Source organism: Eupeodes corollae, chromosome 2 (genome assembly GCF_945859685.1).
Source record: "Eupeodes corollae chromosome 2, idEupCoro1.1, whole genome shotgun sequence".
NCBI classification, from domain to species: Eukaryota; Metazoa; Arthropoda; class Insecta; order Diptera; family Syrphidae; genus Eupeodes; species Eupeodes corollae.
In genome coordinates this window covers 52,070,840-52,088,640 of record NC_079148.1, presented here as the reverse complement: position 1 = coordinate 52,088,640, position 17,801 = coordinate 52,070,840, and the positions used below count along the sequence as shown (strand labels likewise).

General features: G+C 34.7%; 2 protein-coding genes across 2 annotated transcripts; one reads left to right on the top strand and one right to left on the bottom strand.

Moving 5' to 3' along the window:
- The first annotated feature begins 1,598 nt into the window (after positions 1-1,598).
- On the top strand, positions 1,599-3,048 carry LOC129947363 (thymidylate synthase). Its single transcript, XM_056057901.1, has 2 exons — positions 1,599-1,856; positions 2,084-3,048. Exons 1-2 carry the CDS (start codon positions 1,751-1,753, stop codon positions 2,893-2,895), a joined length of 918 nt encoding a protein of 305 aa, XP_055913876.1. The 5' UTR covers positions 1,599-1,750; the 3' UTR covers positions 2,896-3,048.
- A 162-nt stretch (positions 3,049-3,210) lies between these two features.
- LOC129947364 (mediator of RNA polymerase II transcription subunit 8) lies at positions 3,211-4,319 on the bottom strand. The gene is made up of 3 exons (XM_056057902.1): positions 4,062-4,319; positions 3,781-3,996; positions 3,211-3,718 (listed from the first exon to the last, which is right to left on the bottom strand). Exons 1-3 carry the CDS (start codon positions 4,224-4,226, stop codon positions 3,335-3,337), a joined length of 765 nt encoding a protein of 254 aa, XP_055913877.1. The 5' UTR covers positions 4,227-4,319; the 3' UTR covers positions 3,211-3,334.
- Between the last annotated feature and the right edge of the window lie 13,482 nt (positions 4,320-17,801).

The following is a 17,801-nucleotide window of genomic DNA, read 5'->3' as shown; positions in this document are numbered from 1 at the left end:
ATCAAACCAGGGGTTCCTTGTTGGTGGCTGGTTGAAACCCAGCATATCAGAGGCGGCTTCTCTGATTGCATATTGTGCGATGTTGCTACTATTTTTCGATACATTGTGTTGGCGGCAGAGAACTTCGAGAGAGGTTACTTGTAACTCGGTCTGGAAATTCGAATTGCTATCACGACGTTTCGCCCCGCAGCAAAATCTATGAGCCTGAATCCGTCGTCGGAAGTGTTGTCGTGCAGGCTGTTTCCCGATTATTCCACCCAAGATGTCTTCCCTTCCTAGCTTGGCATTAAAATCACCCAGGACAATTTTAATATCTAGCTAAGACACTGCTCATATGTTTTGTCTAGGAGCTCGAAGAACATATCTTTGGTGTTTTGTCTAGGAGCTCGAAGAACATATCTTTGGTGTTGTCGTCTTTCTCTTATGTAGGGGCGTGCGCGCATGTTAGGCTAATGTTGCCCAATTTAGCTTTGATGCGTATGGTCATGAGGTGCTCATTGATGCACCTATAACTCAAGACATCTTGCATAAGTGTAGCTCCAATGACGAAGTCGCATCCAAATAAGCGCCGTTGGTTTTCGTAGTAGCAGTCACCATAGTAAATATCGCAGTTTTTCATCCTCTTTTTGCCCGGCCTATCCCATCGTATTTCCTGGATGGTGGTGATATCTGCTTTATAGCGGTCTAGGGCCTCCGCTAATTCTTCGGCCGCGCATGGGCTGTTAAGGGACCTAACATTCCACGTGCATATTTGAAGTTCGTGTCCTCTTGAATGCACATGTCTACCATTTGAACATCAAATGATGCATAGTTCTGTCAAATAAAATGGAAGAAGCCGATACATCTTTCTCTTTTGTTCCAAAGAACTTTCCTGTGATATTGGAATATGGCATAGGCTGGGTTTGAATCCAAAAACACTGGCATGACAGTCCATTGCACTAACCATAATGCCACGGGTATTGCAAGACCCAGACACTTTACCTTTTACTGGCTGTGATTCTACTATTTTATTATTTCTACTGTACTACACGTATAAATATTCAAAAAAACACTGGTGTTAAGTAGTATTTACATGAGCGCGACCAACGAACGACGAATAAAATATAACAAAATGTGAGCTTATACACGTTTGAAGACATATTTCCACACAAATTCTAAACAAACCGTTAACAATATGGTTTCTATTTGATTTATGATGCATACTTTTACTTTTCAATATCACATATTAATAAATTTAAAAAAAAAAAACAAATTTATTCGTCGTGAAAAAAATTGTAAGTTGCGCTTCGCTTAAAATAATCGCGCGTACTTAACCTAAAAAATCATTCTTGTTTTGGTTTCGGTGGTGTATGGTGTTCGGCTGTAGCTTCATTCGCGACGAATTAAAAACTCTCATGTAAAAGAAACGTCAAAATCGACGAATATTCGTTCATTCGTTGTTCGTTGGTAGTGCTCATGTGAATAGTACTTTAGTGTTTCAAACTTTGCATGTTATCGAATTAAATCGATTATAACTCGATTCCGTGCACATCACTACAGCTACATCTCAATCCAAAAAGCTCCACAAAAAGTTTAAAATCCCGCCGAAATTTCTTGTTTTGAAATATGACAATTCAATTCTTGCAGTTTTATGCGTATTTTATTTAATTTTTCAGTTGCATTTGCAAATTCCATGTTGAATTTATTCGTCTTGTTGTTTAAGTCTCCTTTATTTTCTTCGAAATAGAATTTCTATAGCACTCTTTACAAAATGGACACAAATGGAGAAACTAAAACAATTTCCACTAATGGAACAGAAGTTCCAAATCCTGATGAACAACAATACCTAGATCTTATCCAGAAAATCATCAACAAAGGTAATGACAATGAGTAGTAATGGCGTAGTTGATTTAGAATGTTTATTTAAAGACATTATTTTCCTATACTTTTAACGTCAACGAATCTATTTTCCTTTTTGTAATCAATGCCAACCAACAAGTTTCCATTCCATAGACATTATTATAATATAAGTTCCTATCTAAATTTCGTTCATAGAATAACTTGTAGTTTTACGAATATTAACATTCTTATGTCTTATTTCCAGGCGTGGCTCGTTCTGATCGCACAGGAGTGGGCACTCTATCACTTTTCGGGGCACAAATGCGTTTCGATATGCGTGAGTGTTTTCCATTGTTGACAACAAAGCGTGTCTTCTGGCGAGCAGTAGCCGAGGAGCTCATCTGGTTCGTCCATGGCAAAACCGACTCAAAGCTGCTGCAGGAGAAGAACATTCACATCTGGGATGGAAATAGCACACGTGAGTTTCTTGATAAATGTGGTTTCACCGACCGCGAAGAGGGTGACTTGGGTCCGGTCTATGGATTTCAATGGCGTCATTTCGGTGCAACTTATCGCACTTGTCATGATGACTACACCGGTGAGGGAATCGATCAATTGAATGAGGTGATTAATCGCATTCGTGAGAATCCCACTGATCGTCGCATAATTATGAGTGCATGGAATCCGTGTGATCTGCCTAAGATGGCATTGCCGCCATGTCATTGTCTGGCACAATTCTACGTGGCTAATGGAGAGCTTTCGTGTCAGTTGTATCAACGTTCGGCTGATATGGGATTGGGTGTACCATTCAATATTGCCAGCTATGCTCTGCTAACCTATATGATTGCTCATGTTACAGGCTTGAAGCCGGGCGACTTTGTCCACACTCTTGGTGATGCTCATGTTTACAATAATCATGTTGAGCCATTGAAGGAACAATTGAAGCGAGTCCCGAGAGCATTCCCTAAACTGGTGATTAAGCGAAAAGTAGAGAAGATTGAAGATTTTACATTCGATGATTTCGAAATCGTTGACTATAAGCCTTATCCAAAGATAGCCATGGAAATGGCTGTTTAAAACACAAGAAGGGTATATAAATGTATTTAGGTTTAAGATATTTCTCTATATTTACTGTTATTCATAAGTTCTCATATTAATTGGAATAAAGATGAGTCGAATTTTTTAGAAACTTAAACGTTTTTCTAGCTTTTGGACCTCGGTCGTCTTAGATTTATTGTGTTGTTCCTACAAGAATGCCTGACTTGATCTTGAAACTATGTTGGATAGAAGAACCCCTAAAAGACCAGGGACTTGAGATTGATTTCAACGGAGCAGACTCATGATGTAAACTATTTCTGTAAAAGGCAGGCAAAAGATAGACTCAGAGACAAATATTGAGATAAGTACGATATATTCTCAAAAAAAAAAACAGAGTTCTCAACAATCCTCACACAAAATTTAGTTCTTATTACTGACGCAAACTTAAAGCTACTGTACAAAAAAACATTTTTTCCAATTATCTTCCAAATGGATGAATTTGATTGGCAGACTTGATATTTGTTTTAATGGCTGATGGCGCTTTGCCGAGTTGATTGACTCCCGAAGGACTGACCGAGCTCATGGGCGATGGTTGGCGAATAGCTGGTGGTACCATCATTCCACCTGCAGCTGAACCAGGTCCGGAGAGTTGCATTGCTGTCTTTAGTCCTTTTCCCATTCCAACAGCTTGGACTAATAAATGGGTATCGGCGTTGCTGCTTGTTTGTTGGATTCCTGCTCGAGAGGAAGAATCGATTTCCCAGTCTTCTCTAGTTTTGCTAACCATTTCCAAGATATGAGTGACGACCTTATTGTATTGGGCAACCTGTTTCATTGCCGTTTCCATTGAGAGATTTGCTGCCTGAAAGTTAAAAGGTTTTCTTTTTAGTTTCTTGTTTCATGAACAAACGAATAATGACGAACCTTTTGTTCATTTTGAATCATTTTCTGTTCGGCTGTTGGATCAGGCTTTGTCCTCAAGTAATTTGGAACGATATCATGTGAAAAGACCGGGACACGACCTTCAGTAAGGTTCCATAGGGCTTCATCTCGTTCGGGGGATAACATCAAAGGCAAAACAGTACGATTCCGTAAAGGAGGCCCAAGTTCTTTAGACAATATCTTCGACAGGCCTGTTAACTAAAATATACAGTTTCGTTAGCAATTTTATTAGAAAAAGTTTGTTTTTTCTTTATTTTACTTACATGGCTTGAAATTAAAGCAAAATTGTCAAGAAATGTTGGCCAATTTATGGTCTCGTATTCGGTTTCGATTTTATGTATCATTGAACCGATAGAATTTTTTAAATCATTTAAACGATTAAGGACTGCGTCCAGAGTCATTTCTAATTGCTTTTCTTCACGTTGCATTTTTACTTATTTTTGTATAAAATTTAATTAAAAAAGCTAAGAAATATGTTTATGCTTTTTGTTTTCTTGTGAATAAATTTTCAATTATGAGAAATATGTCAAAGTAAAGAAGGTGACAGAAGTTTTTGATTTTCTATACTTTACAGCGGACTTTTGAATTAATACTTACAGCGGTGTTATTTGCGAATAGTTCAGTAGCTGAAAAATAGAGTGCAGCACAGAAGTAATGTAGAATGTAAGACCCTAATTACATGGAGATTTATAGTTTCTTTCAAAATTCTTATTTTATTAGGTGGTTAACGTTGATTTTGAATATAACACACATTACGAAGGAAATTATTATTATTTTTTTAAATATGATGATATTTGTATGGAGGCACACCTCCATACGAAATTCCAAATTTTAGATGACTCTAAGGCATAAATTAAGTTCTAAATTAATGTGCCAAATTATTTCGAATAAACTCAAAAAGAAAAAGTCGAACGGCTTAGATTTTTGCACAATTCTTCTGATGGTAAGCACATTTTCACGATTAAAACAAGAAGCACACGATATGCAACTTGATCGCATAGTTTTATAATAAGCCTGAATACCTCTAACGCGTTGATCGATTGTAGGTATATCTTTCCATGGTTCAAATTGAGGTAATCAATAATGATGAACCCCTGATCGTAGTTTGACGCTTGCTTTAAGCTAACTACTTTCTAAAAATTCTGAAGTTTAACAAAACAAAATTGAGAAGAGTTAAGTGAATAGCAGAAAGAAACTTGATGTTTAGGTGTGATTCACATTCAACATAGGCCCTAAAAATGTAGTCGCCCTTTATAAAATTCAATTTCGTATTCCCCCTTAAAGGGGCTTATTTTTCGAAGAACCCGTGTTATAAAATACTTTGAGTGGAATGCAACATGACCTAGACCCTAACTTCACGTCACTTAGAGCTAACTTGATTTACTATAATATTGTAATATTGGGCTTGATCCGACAATTAAAACTTATTCACACTTGCAAATAAAACACAAATTTACTTTATTTAAATCGCTCCAAACTTATTTATTAAACACTTTTAATTATTACTTTTCAAACACAGTCCTTACTTTCAGTTATTACTTTTCGAACACAGTCTTTACGTTATCAAAGTTATCAACCGCTTCGTTTCCGAGCGCCTATTTATATACGTAAAATCGGAGCGAGAAACTACTAGGTTCTTGTAGGCGCTGAATGTTCTCGATGATTAACGAAACGAGTTCTCCTCTTAATCACTAGATGTTGGCCCTTATTTAAAATTTTCTACACAAGTGTAGGTAGGTAGAAATGGCGATCTCAAGGCAACCTAGCCTGAGATCCAATTAGCGGTGTAGTGCGCCGTTTTGATACCAAAATCTCGTTTGACCTGTGATTGAAAGGGACAGATTTATAGAGAAGCTTCAAAGCGATTATGTTAGAGCCATTTTGTCGCATTGAGAAAAAAAATTAGGTCTCTAATCTTTGTGTCAGATAGCTCGTCAAGTTCGTGAAAGAATGCTTTTCCAAAGTATATCATTTTAGTGTTTGCCAAAGCAGGACATTTGCAGAGGGAATGGATTATCGTTTCACTTTCTCTTTGGTCACTACAACTACGGCAAAAGGTGTTGTAGGAGATACCCAACTTCTCCGCATGAACTCAAATAGGCCAATGTTCGATACAAACCGCAACAATCCTGGCTATGTCTTGCCTTGGCCTGCATAGAAGATCGTTTGTACGGGTTTTATTATAGGTGGGCCATATCTTCCTAGATATAATCCAGTTGGCTAAATTGATCTACCTTCGGTTTGATTCAGTTTGGTAGTTAGAGAAGATTTTACCATTCATAGCGCCAAGAGGAATGTTAACTATTTCCGCCAGTGAGCTATGAAGGGCTGATCCTCGCCTGGCTATCTTGTCAGCCCGTTCATTTCCCACGATACCACTATGGCCCGGAACCCAGATCAGGGTGACACCGAGGTTAATATTCAGGCTCGCAAGCTCATCGCGACATTGCTGGACCAATTTAGATAAGGATGTTGCCGAGTTAATGGCTTTGACAGCTGCCTGACTGTCTGTAAATATAGCCGCATTTGGGTTTTGGTTTGACCTTTGTTTAAGTACCTTACATGCCTCAATTATTGCCAGCAGTTCAGCCTAAAAAACGCTAGCAAAGTTAGGAAGCCTAAAGGATTTCGCTATATTTAGGGAATCAGAAAAGATCCCATCAGAACCAACTTCGCACTCCATCTTTGAGCCGTCAGTAAAGATGGTTGTGTCGAAACCTATCGACACGATGTCATCCTCCCAATCTTCTCTGGATGGGATAATAACCTTAAAACCCTTACTAAGGCTCAAAGTAGGAGTGCAGTAGTCAGTGTCTACCGAGATAATATCTGAGGGAATCAATTTTGTTGTGTTGCTGTGACCATAGGGTTTTGACAACCAGCTGTTTGATTACTTCAGCTTAATAGCACTGCAGGAAACTATGTATTTAATTAAAAGGTCGATTGGTAGAATATCTATAATAACGTTTAAGGCGTCCGTTGGGCAAGTACGCATGGCCCCTGTGGTGCCCACGCAAGCTGTTCTCTGAACCTTCTTTAGCTTATCAATATTATAGGCTTTGCTAAGAGCAGGCCACCACACAATCGACCCATACGTACTACGGCTGTGTACGTCCATAAAATCATCTTCGACTGAAGTCCCCACTTTTTGTCGAAAGTTTTACTGCAGGCGTAGAAGGTAACACAGGCCTTCTTAACCCGTACTTCAATATTTATATTCCAGTTTAGTTTAGGGTCGAGTATTACTCCCAAATATTTTGCACTAGAAGACAATGATAGGATTTGACCGTTGAGTCGAGGTAGCGTGAAGGGCGGTACTTTAGTTTTGGTGGTAAAGAGCAACAGTTCAGTTTTACTTTGGTTAACTCCTAGTCCACAATTCGCGGCCCAGCTGCTAACTTTTTTCAAAGCTGACTCCGTGATTTCACTAATCACAGAGGTGTACTTTCCTGACACCAATAGCACCAAATCATCCGCATAGGCTACCGCCTTCACTCCATATCTGTCTAATTTATCGAGAATTGTATCCATGACCAGAAGCCATAGAAGAGGCGAAAGGACACCCTGGGGTGTTACACTACTCACGTGTTTTGTTTCGATTGTTTTGCCTAGAGTGGCTCGAATCTTCCTACCACTAAGCATGGAAATAATCCATTCCCGAATGAAGTTTCTACACGCAAGTGTTAACAACTACAAATAAAACGGTTGCTACGTACTTATTCTACTTTAACACGATATTAGAGTAAAAGAGATAAAGAGTGTATACACTTTACAATATGATTAATTTAAAGCCGATATAATATTTTTCTAGAAATTATTATTATATTGCAGAATTTGCAAATAGTACCCGTGGCATGATGCGTAATCCCATCTAAGTCTTTTTTTACTAGTACTGCCTCTTGCGATGAATTGACAAATTCTCCAAGAGTAACTCTTGCCATGAAAAAGTGTTTTCTCAAATTAGCCGTTCGGATTCGGCATATACATAAACTGTAGGTCCCCTTCATTCCTGACAACATTTCTCGCACACAGGAATGGTTGAAAGTTGTAAGTCACTAGGCTCTAGTACTCAACGGACTGTTGCGCCACCCAATTGATTTATTTATTTTTTTAATTTGCAAATGATCGATGGATTTTCAGCATAAGATTTTGCCTTCTTTAAGCGAAGAACTGTTAAGAGTTCATTGGACAGCAAATATTTTTGAAACACATTGAACACAGCACAGTAAACTTACACAATTATGTAGTGCGAAGCCTCTGCACATTGTAGGGAAACAATTGTCAACAATGCAACAGCAAATTTAGGACTTAGCTTTAACGGCACTGATGACGTTCTAAAACAATGGCAGCCTCTGTTGCTGCTTCAATCTAATTCTCGCTTTAGCTGTTACAGTTGAAGGATAGTTAAGTAATAATTAATGAAAGCTTAGCGTTGTGATGATATTTGACCAGTAATGCATTTCAAATAATTTTTTTTTAATTTAATTAAAACTAAACATGACTGAATTTTTGTAATTCTTATGGTGCAAGTATAATTTTTTTTCATACCTCTGCGTTGATGTCATATATTCCTTAACGCTACTATAGCTCTTTTGTTCAGCGGAAATATGAAGAAACTTTTGAAAAATTCTGTTCTCAGTAAAGTCATATGACATCTCATTGCTACGTACTTGTCAGACTTTGTTAGGTGTAATAATACTGTCATATCTACCGTCTAATGTGTCATCATAGTTTAAACGCAAATTGTATGCCAATCAGATGTGGCAATATGAAATGGATGGCTTATGTAATAGCATGTCAGTTTCATATTGTGAGACATCTGTATATGATTATTTGAGGTAATAGTGGGCCACAAGACTTATTTATTGCAGACTTATATTATTAAATTTAATACATTTGTCAACATAATTTATATGCCATTCGAAAAATGTTTGGTCCTGCTCTGTATTTAAGTAATAGGAACATTATTAAGGTAATGTGTTCCCATCGAAATACTAGATCTGATCTCTATATTCCTATAATTAATAAAATATTCATACATATTTTCAAAACTCATTTAATTGTCCCGCATATTCTTACAAGCCTTTGTTATTTCGAAAACAATTTATACTTACCTGCATATATTTCAAATGAATGATTAATTTTTCTGGTTATTTGGATGTTGTTAAATAATATTATTTTTGTTTTGATAGATTTAGATGAAAACAAACATTTCATATTGAAAATGGAATACTCCGTACATAAAGTGGCCAGAATTTAAATTATTAAATTAAAATTCTCAATCCATATGTGGATTATGGTAGATATGCATATAAAAACAATAAATACACGCATTTAAAAAATAAATAAAACGCTTGCCTACTAAATATAAGTTCTCCTTAATTTGCCATAAACTATAGCTAATAGCACAATCTATTTAAGGTTACTTACAACCCTATTCTAATAATAGGATCAAATTTGAAAACAAAAACTTAGTATTTAAGTTTTTAATTTGAAATTACTAGTTCGTATAGTCATTAAGAGTGACATGTGACATACACACATGGAAGCTGTTGAGTAAGGAGCGGCCATATTAGCTACTATATCGCGAGATATTTTTAATAAACGCCCCTTAGAAATAGTTGCTGAAATGTATGAAAAGTTATGTTTCGTTTTAATTTGTTATTTCGTTTCGAATTTTTTCTTTTGTCTTCGGGCTTCATTATCACGTTTACCGCCGCCGTCTTGGTTGTTAAGCTGGTCATAGATGAACAAGGTTAAATGTATTTCTAATGTTCTAAAAATGAAGATGTCTCAGCAGAGTCATCTTATGACTGAAGTTATTCAAATCAATATCATTTTGAATTCTTTCTACTCAACAGATTTTAATCAAGCCATTTGGATGTGTTCGTAAATAACAAACATTGTAATAACTGTTTTAAAAGATATAAAAGATATAAGAAAACAAAAAAAGACAATTCTGGGTTTATAAAATCCAAAACTTTGTTAACATTTAAATTGCTTGGCCTCCATATCTTTGTCTTTAATCAAATGGGCAATGTTTTGGTAAGCGTAAACCAAAATTTAGATATCAGCCATGTTTTATTTTCACCATGGTCCAGTTAAGATCATTTATTTATTTGCCTTAAAATAAAAAAGCGAAGACTAAAATTAGTATTTCTATTTGAACTATTTCAATAAAAAAAAATGTTTCCACATTACCATTTGCATTTATCTGAATATTTTTTAATTTTGTAAATAATGGATAAAAGAATGGAAATGTGCAACTTAACCAAACATAATATTATGATAATATAATTTATAGGCGAAGAAATACATATGTATGTTAAAATGATCGGAGGGTAACTCCTTTTTAAACGTCAAATAATTTAATTTATATATGATGATCCGAGGTGATTTTAGCTGTGTTCACTGACGCTGTGCTGCACTGTTCTAGACAGAAAAGTACAGCTTTTTGCTGTTCATTGAGGTTTTTTCTGTACTGAACTGAAAACCTAGAACAGTTTAAAACAGGGTTTTCTGTTCTTGCTTTTGAGTCAGATCAGGTTAGAACAGACACGTGAGAAATGTCAAAATCGAAGTTGTCATTTATTTTTGTTTACGTTTTGATTTGGCTGTGCTTTGTTTTTTTTTCTCGTAATTTAAATAATTAAAATAAAGTTATTTTGCCAATTTGTTTAATTTTTTTAATTAAATAATATTCAAATAAATTGAAAAACAAATGCATCAAATTGAATTGACATCCGAGGAAGGAAAGACTGTGAGTGTGCAGTGTTCACCAAATACGCGGTTGAATATCGAAAGAGGTTAAAATGAAACAAAATACTTGTACTGTATTAAAATTAATAAAATGTTATAATTTATAGATACAAATTTTCGAAGCCAGGTGTTTTGATTGAATTTCCATTTCAATAATTTTCAATAATATTTTTTACAGTAAAACACAAAAAATGAAAAAAATAAGCGAAAAACGAAAAATTCACACAATTTGCAATTTTTTTTTTTGACAACTGACTGTTCTAACTTGATCTTACGTTTCTCACGAAACTGTGCTGTTCTGATCTATTCAAAACCTCGGTGATCACCTCGGTGTAATCTGATAAGGATAAGAGATCGACTGTCATGATTTGAAGCTGACAACTTTTAAAAATACCGTTGGTTGGGTCAGAATTTGCTCTTGTCTTAGAAGAATATTTCCTGTATTTTAAGATTTCAAGTTGTACCTGCAAAACAAGTTTTTTTTTTAATCAAGCGCTATTTTATTTTTCAAGAAAACCTTTATTTTTCAAAAAAATTATTTGAATAAATATATACGTTTTACGTTCTAATTTTGTAAAAAATGATGACCCTATTTAAGATTTCAGATTTCAACAAAAAAATGTTTAACATGTTTTTTAATCAAAAATAAAAACAATGACATTTTTTATCATTAAAAATGATTGAGACAGTATAACAGCATGTGTAGAAAAAAAATATTGAAATCGATTGATTAGTTCTTGAGAAAACTTAAAAACTAAATAACGGTTCTAAGGGGGGTACGCTTCTCGAGCACTATAAACATTTTTTTTACAAATATTTTTTTTATGAGGAATGAAGCCAAATTAAGAACAAACGTTTTAGAGAAAATTAAAAAAAAACCTATTGGTTTGTTTTTGAGAAAATTCGAATTTTCGATTTTTGGCCAGTAAAATTGTATATAATACTGTTATTTTTAATCTTAAAAAATGAAAAAAAAAAACACATAATACGAATCGGCTCAAAAATATTATTTCTAAATTTGAAATCAATAGACATAATGTTTTGGGTTGTAGGGACCGGGACCCAATTCTCTTCTATCGAAATGTCATGTTTGATCAAAATCTCTAGTTCGAAATGTTATCCAATGTTCCATTAAGTTATTCCACTCTTAAAACCAGGCAAATCTGCAGATATGCCTTGCAATTACAGGCCGATCAGGTTACTTAGCTCATTAAGTTTTGAACAAGTAATTAAAAAAAAACAACAACACATGTTGAGAGATACGATATACTTCCACTAGAACAGTTTGGATTTCGCGCCTTCCACAATTCAGTTCACCAAGTACATAGAATAACCAAACATATTAAGAAAAATTTCAATGAAGGAAAAAGCACAGGTACCGTGTTCCTTGACATTGAAAAGGCGTTTGACACCGTTTGGCACGACGGCGTCGCTTTGCTACATAAGCTTTCTAAACTTTCCAAAGTATCTCATAAAGATTATACAACCATTTTTAAGAAACAGGACATTTAGAGTTACTGTAAACAATAACTTTTCTGATGCTTTTGATGTAAGTGCAGGTGTACCTCAAGGCTCTGTACTTGCTCCCCTCCTTCCCAAACTGTGAAAAAGCAATTTTTGCCGATGATACCTGTATCTTTTCTTCTATTTCAGTTGGCTTCTTCATAGAAGCTAACTTGAAATCTGCATTAAATGAAATACAAAGCTACTGCAATGCTTGGAAAATAAAAATAAATGCTTCAAAAACACAGACTGTCTTTTTCACTCGAAAAAGAAAAGCCAAGTAATAACCTAGTTATTTGCTGAATGACTACAGGTTGGCAAACAAGCGCAAAATATCTTGGGGTATACCTCGATAAAACCCTTACTTTTGGCTTACATGTACAAGAAATAGTGAAAAAAGTTAATATCACAATAAAAGTGTTATACCCTTTCATCAACCGTAAATCTAAATTGAGCATGAAAAATAAGTTGTTGATATACAAAGTTGTATTTCAAGCAATAATATCTTACGGTTCTTCAGCTGCCCCATATGTGCTATAAGTCACGTTCGTAGGTTACAAATCATTCAAAATAAAGTCTTGAAATTGATGTTGAATCTTCCGAGATATTTTTCGACAGAAGAACTGCACCAAATTTGTAATATTGAACTTATATCGTTAAGACTTTCAAGACTTTATGAGAGATAAAACATAGCATGCAATTCTTCCGACAACGAATTGATAGCAAACCTGGCTAGTTAATAAATATTTATAAAAAAAATAATGTACGTATACATACATATATATTACATATAAATATTTATTTGTAATTTAGATAATTATTTGTATATTTATTTGTTTATTAAAAAAATGTATTGTATCCAAACTCTTCCAGTATTTGTTAATTTGTAACATTATTATTTATTCTTGTTTATTTATTTATTACTTATTTATTTAATATTTATATTTATTTATTTCGCTATTCGTTTAGTTGATGTTTAATGTTTGAAAACTTATTATTTATTTATTTATTTGTTTATTTATTTTGTATTTATTTATTTATTTAATCATCTATTTATTTTACATTTATTTATGTATGTATCTATTAACTTATTCATTATTTATTTCCTGAGTATATTGTAAAGCTTGGTTCTATCTAAAGCTTCACAGCCTTCCATTATTTTCAACTCTTTTAATGAAGGTTTTTAGAAGAAGAATATAGGTTAAGATATCAATGTAATATATTCTCTGCTTAAATAAATATACCCAAAAAAAAAATATCCATTAAGTTCCTGTAAGTTGCCCGAAAAAATGGCAAGCAGAAAGCTTAATAAACAGAACATCTAACTAAAAAATATTACAATTTTATCTTAGTTATACTTTGAAATTTGTCCAACTATTCGATTTAGGATTAAAAGTTTGAATGTAATTTTTTGAAAGTACATATATTTTTAAAATTTCGCATAATAGTTTTTTATAAGTTTTTTTTAACACGTCGCTGTGTGAACGTTCAGCTTGAATCTTAATATTTTTACAAAAAAGTTTCGGTATATTAACCATTTGATATTTTAAGCTTTTAAGATTTTGGGTTTTAAGAAATCAAGTCTATCTGAGTTTTGAGTTTTCGAGATATAAAGCTTTAGCATTCTGACTGTTGAAACCTTATAACTACTTTGTGAGTACATCAAAGTGTTGACTGTGATTTTTGTTATAGAGAGATTCATAAATTTTAAGCGTAAAGTATTTGAAAAACTAAATCTAATTGAAATTGGAAATTTGAGAAATAAAAACCCGATCTTAATTGTTATTCTGTTGTTCATAACAAAAAAGACCATTTGTACGTTCTATTTTAGATTATTGCATTTACAATGGGTTTTTGGAAAATACTCCATTCCAAATCAACTTATTCAAATATTAAGTTACAAATATAATATTCACCCATTTATATGCATACAAAGTTCACAATAAATATTAAATGCATACACAAAGTAAAGTACACTTTATCCAATACTTTTCAAAAAGCCTTTATGTTAAAAATAAAAAAAAATAGACGAACAAATAAAAACAATAAAATAAAATGAAATTATATTATTTTTTTTCTCATCTCTGAACCGACAAATTCGATTGAGATTTTTAGGATACACGCGGCACTATTATTCGTAGGTGTATGATATGTTTATCATGAATTTAGTTTACCTTTCATTTTTATATTTCAAAAAACTATTGTAGTGGAAGTAAGAGATAGATAAAATGGTTGAAAATTTTCAGCACAGACAAAAACTTTTCCCATCTAACTACAGATAAACACCACTTGTCCATACAAAAATACATACAAATTCAAAATTCATCAAATCGACATACAGCGAAATCACGTTAACTATCATATCAAACGAATTTAAAAACTAGCATCAGACAAATAACCTTTAAAAAAGAATTAAACCGAGTTTTATACTTTTACGTTTTTTTTCGTTTTTCGTTTCAAAATCGTGGTTCATGGTGATGAGTGGCAATTCAGAGGCGGAATTTCTATAAAGCGAATTATTCAATTGTGTGAGGCGAATTATGACTAAAAGTCAAAGGGCTTACGGAGGCATAGATTATCATAAAAAACTCGGGATTTTAATCAAACATGAAATAACGATGTTGACTTCGCCCATAGAGCATAAAGCCTTAAAATTGAGAATAAAGGTTTAAAGCAGATTTACGTTAGACTTTTCTTTCAATTTTGTAAAATAAGAGAACGCACACAAAATCGAAACAATAAGAACTTAATCAGCGAAGGATCGACGAGAAATCGACAAATCTACATTTTCTTTAACACTATAGGCTATAGCAGCAATATTTTCAGCTGTTAACCGATTTAAATGGTCTTGATTCAACGAACGAACTTGTCCCAAAAGCTTATATTTTTCCATCTACTTTCCCATTGTCGAGAACTATGACGACGGCTTAATTTTCATTTTCTAGTGTAGTGTTGCTTATCAGTTTGTGCCACAATATGGTCCCTGCACCAATTCTTTTTTCAATTTTATGTGGTTTAAATTTTCCGTGAACAAGCAAATCATTCACTATTGCTTCCTTTATCGAAGCCCAAATCTAGGTAGAGTATCAACTTCTCGTGAATTTGATGCTTTGTCTGATTCCACCCAAAGAATTGTTTCGTTCTATCCTCGCACTGAAATCGTTGTTACGGGCGATTTCAATGTAGACAATTCTTCATGGCTTCTACATTCGGGCCAGCCAACACCAGAAGGAGTGTGTGCTGAGGTCTTCGCTGAGTTAAACCAACTAACTCAGCTGGTCAACGAGCCCACTCGAATATCGGACGTGGTAGGTCGAGCAGAAAACACTCTTGACTTGTCTCTTACCTCTGACCCTGGTAAGTACAATAAAAGATCTTAACATACATAAATCTGCTGCTCCGGATAGTATCCCCGCTATTGTTCTGAAGAGGTGTTCTTCATCGCTGGCAAAACCACTGCGTAAGCTTTTTCATCTCTCCTACTCCTCAGGTCTCGTTCCGAGCGGATGGAAAACCGCATTTGTCCAGCCTATTCCCAAAAAAGGCGAATCTTCCTCACCGTCTAATTATCGACCGATTGCACTTACGTCCCTTTTTTCCAAGGTCATGGAAACGCTGATTAATTTTCAGCTCAAGAAATATCTTGAAGAACGGAAAATTCTTAATGACCGACAGTATGCCTTTCGTAGCAATAGGTCCACTGATGATCTCATGGTTCATCTCACCGAACAGTGGAACAAATCTTTACATAGTTTTGGAGAAAGCAAGATTATTGCACTAGATATTTCCAAAGCATTTGATAGGGTTTGGCATCAGGCTCTCTTATCGAAAATGCGTGCTTTCGGTTTGCATGAATCCCTCCTTCATTGGATTAGTAATTACCTTTCGAATCTTTCAATACAAGTTGTATTGGATGGATTCAAGTCTGAAAACCACAAAATAAATGCTGGTGTGCCCCAGGGCTCTGTTCTATCTCCAACACTCTTTCTCATTTTTATCAATGATCTCCTGTCTGCAACATCTAATCCAATACAGTGTTTCGCTCACAATAGTACTCTTAGCTTTTCATATTCGTTTTCAGATTCACACCCCTCTTCTTCGGATGTGGAACTGCAACGACATAATATGATAAGCTCATTAAATTCCGACCTAAACAGTATTGTACAATGGGGAATAAGAAACCGCGTGGAATTTAATGCTTCGAAAACGCAATGCTGTCTTGTATCGACAGCGAAATATACCCCCCTGCCATTATCCATAAATGGCACTTGCATCGAGGAAACTGAAAATCTCTATATTCTCAGTATGTGTATCACCAACCACCTTTTGTGGAACGATCACATACGCGATGTCGCCAAAAATGCAGCAAGATGTTTGGGTTTTCTAAGGCGATGCAAGAAGTTTTTCTCCCCCTCTGATCTGGCTGTTATTTACAAGACTTATATACGTCCAAAGCTTGAGTATAACTCCCATATCTGGGCTGGTGCTCCTGCAACTTACTTAAGCCTCTTGGACAGTATTGAAAGTAGAGCATTTAGACTGATTGGTGGTATTACCATCATAAGATCATTTACGTCACTTGAACATTGTCGAAATGTTTCTTGTCTCACCCTCTTTTACCGTTATTTTAATTGTTTATGCTCTAGAGAAATAGCCAGCTGCATTCCTCCCTTTAAACAGTTCAATCGTAATACTCGCGCTTTTAGGAATGCTCATCAATATACCCTCGAGCCCAACTTCGGTCGTACTGTCAAGTACAGAGATTCGTTCCTTAGCCGTACTATGCGAATGTGGAATGCCTTGCCACACTCTGTCTTTCCCAGCTATTGCAGTATTCAGGAATTCAAAACCAATGTACACCGACATCTCCTTTCAAACCCTCTCTCCCTTTCCTAGTGCTCACACTGTGTCTACATAATAAGGGTAATATATCCCCTTGAGTGTGCGCTTATTATAAAAAAAAAATTAATGCCTTGTTGAAGTGTACTGTATTTTCATACCATTTTTAGTAATGAGGTAAGTTTTACTTGTCAAATGTGAAAGGATAAGAGCTTCAAAATGACAGCTGCACAAATTGTAAATAGTGGGCTGTTCAAAATGAAACTTCTTATTGGAAAACCCTGTATTTCCCCAACTACTTAGGCTTTACATTTTAAACATCAAACATTACAATATATCTTTATTACACCTTACCAAAAAGAAGATATAAACAAAATTATGTTTCAAATGGCAGAGGCCTAGCGTCTCAAGTCTCAAACTAAAAACCATTTCGCAGAAAGCTTGATTCGTACTTACATTGGTATTTCCTTTTTCATACACCCAGTTGGTTGAGATCATGAATCAATATTTTAGGCACAGCTTATGTACTTATCCATTCCACTGATTTATACACATAGATACTACCTGTCTTAGGAAAAATAATCCATAACTTTTCCCAGCAAAAAAACTTGTAATAGTCCGTCCTTGGTTACACTTGGAACGAATATATTCCACAGGACTTTTCAAAATATCTCCACACTACACATCACTAATGACCAGAGCTTCACTAAATCCATCCAAAAACGATGGTGGGTGTGCGGAGTGACGACTTTTATGGCGCTGCTGTTAAAACTCAACAACCATCCGCCCACTTAATGGCCTTGCTCTTGAAATACATCACTATACACATATAGATGCAGGATAGCAGAAATAATCCTTCCTAATAAAACATCCTTCTTTTATATTTTTGTATATATATGTAT

Bases quoted from the DNA above. Each gene is read 5' to 3' on its own strand.
- LOC129947364 (XM_056057902.1), bottom strand. From the start codon at position 4,226: ATGCAACGTGAAGAAAAGCAATTAGAAATGACTCTGGACGCAGTCCTT. The intron at 3,997-4,061 runs GTAAGTAAAATA...TGTATATTTTAG, and splicing joins TTGCTTTAATTTCAAGCCAT to TTAACAGGCCTGTCGAAGAT. The intron at 3,719-3,780 runs GTTCGTCATTAT...TTTAACTTTCAG, and splicing joins TGATTCAAAATGAACAAAAG to GCAGCAAATCTCTCAATGGA.
- LOC129947363 (XM_056057901.1), top strand. From the start codon at position 1,751: ATGGACACAAATGGAGAAACTAAAACAATTTCCACTAATGGAACAGAA. The intron at 1,857-2,083 runs GTAATGACAATG...TCTTATTTCCAG, and splicing joins CCAGAAAATCATCAACAAAG to GCGTGGCTCGTTCTGATCGC.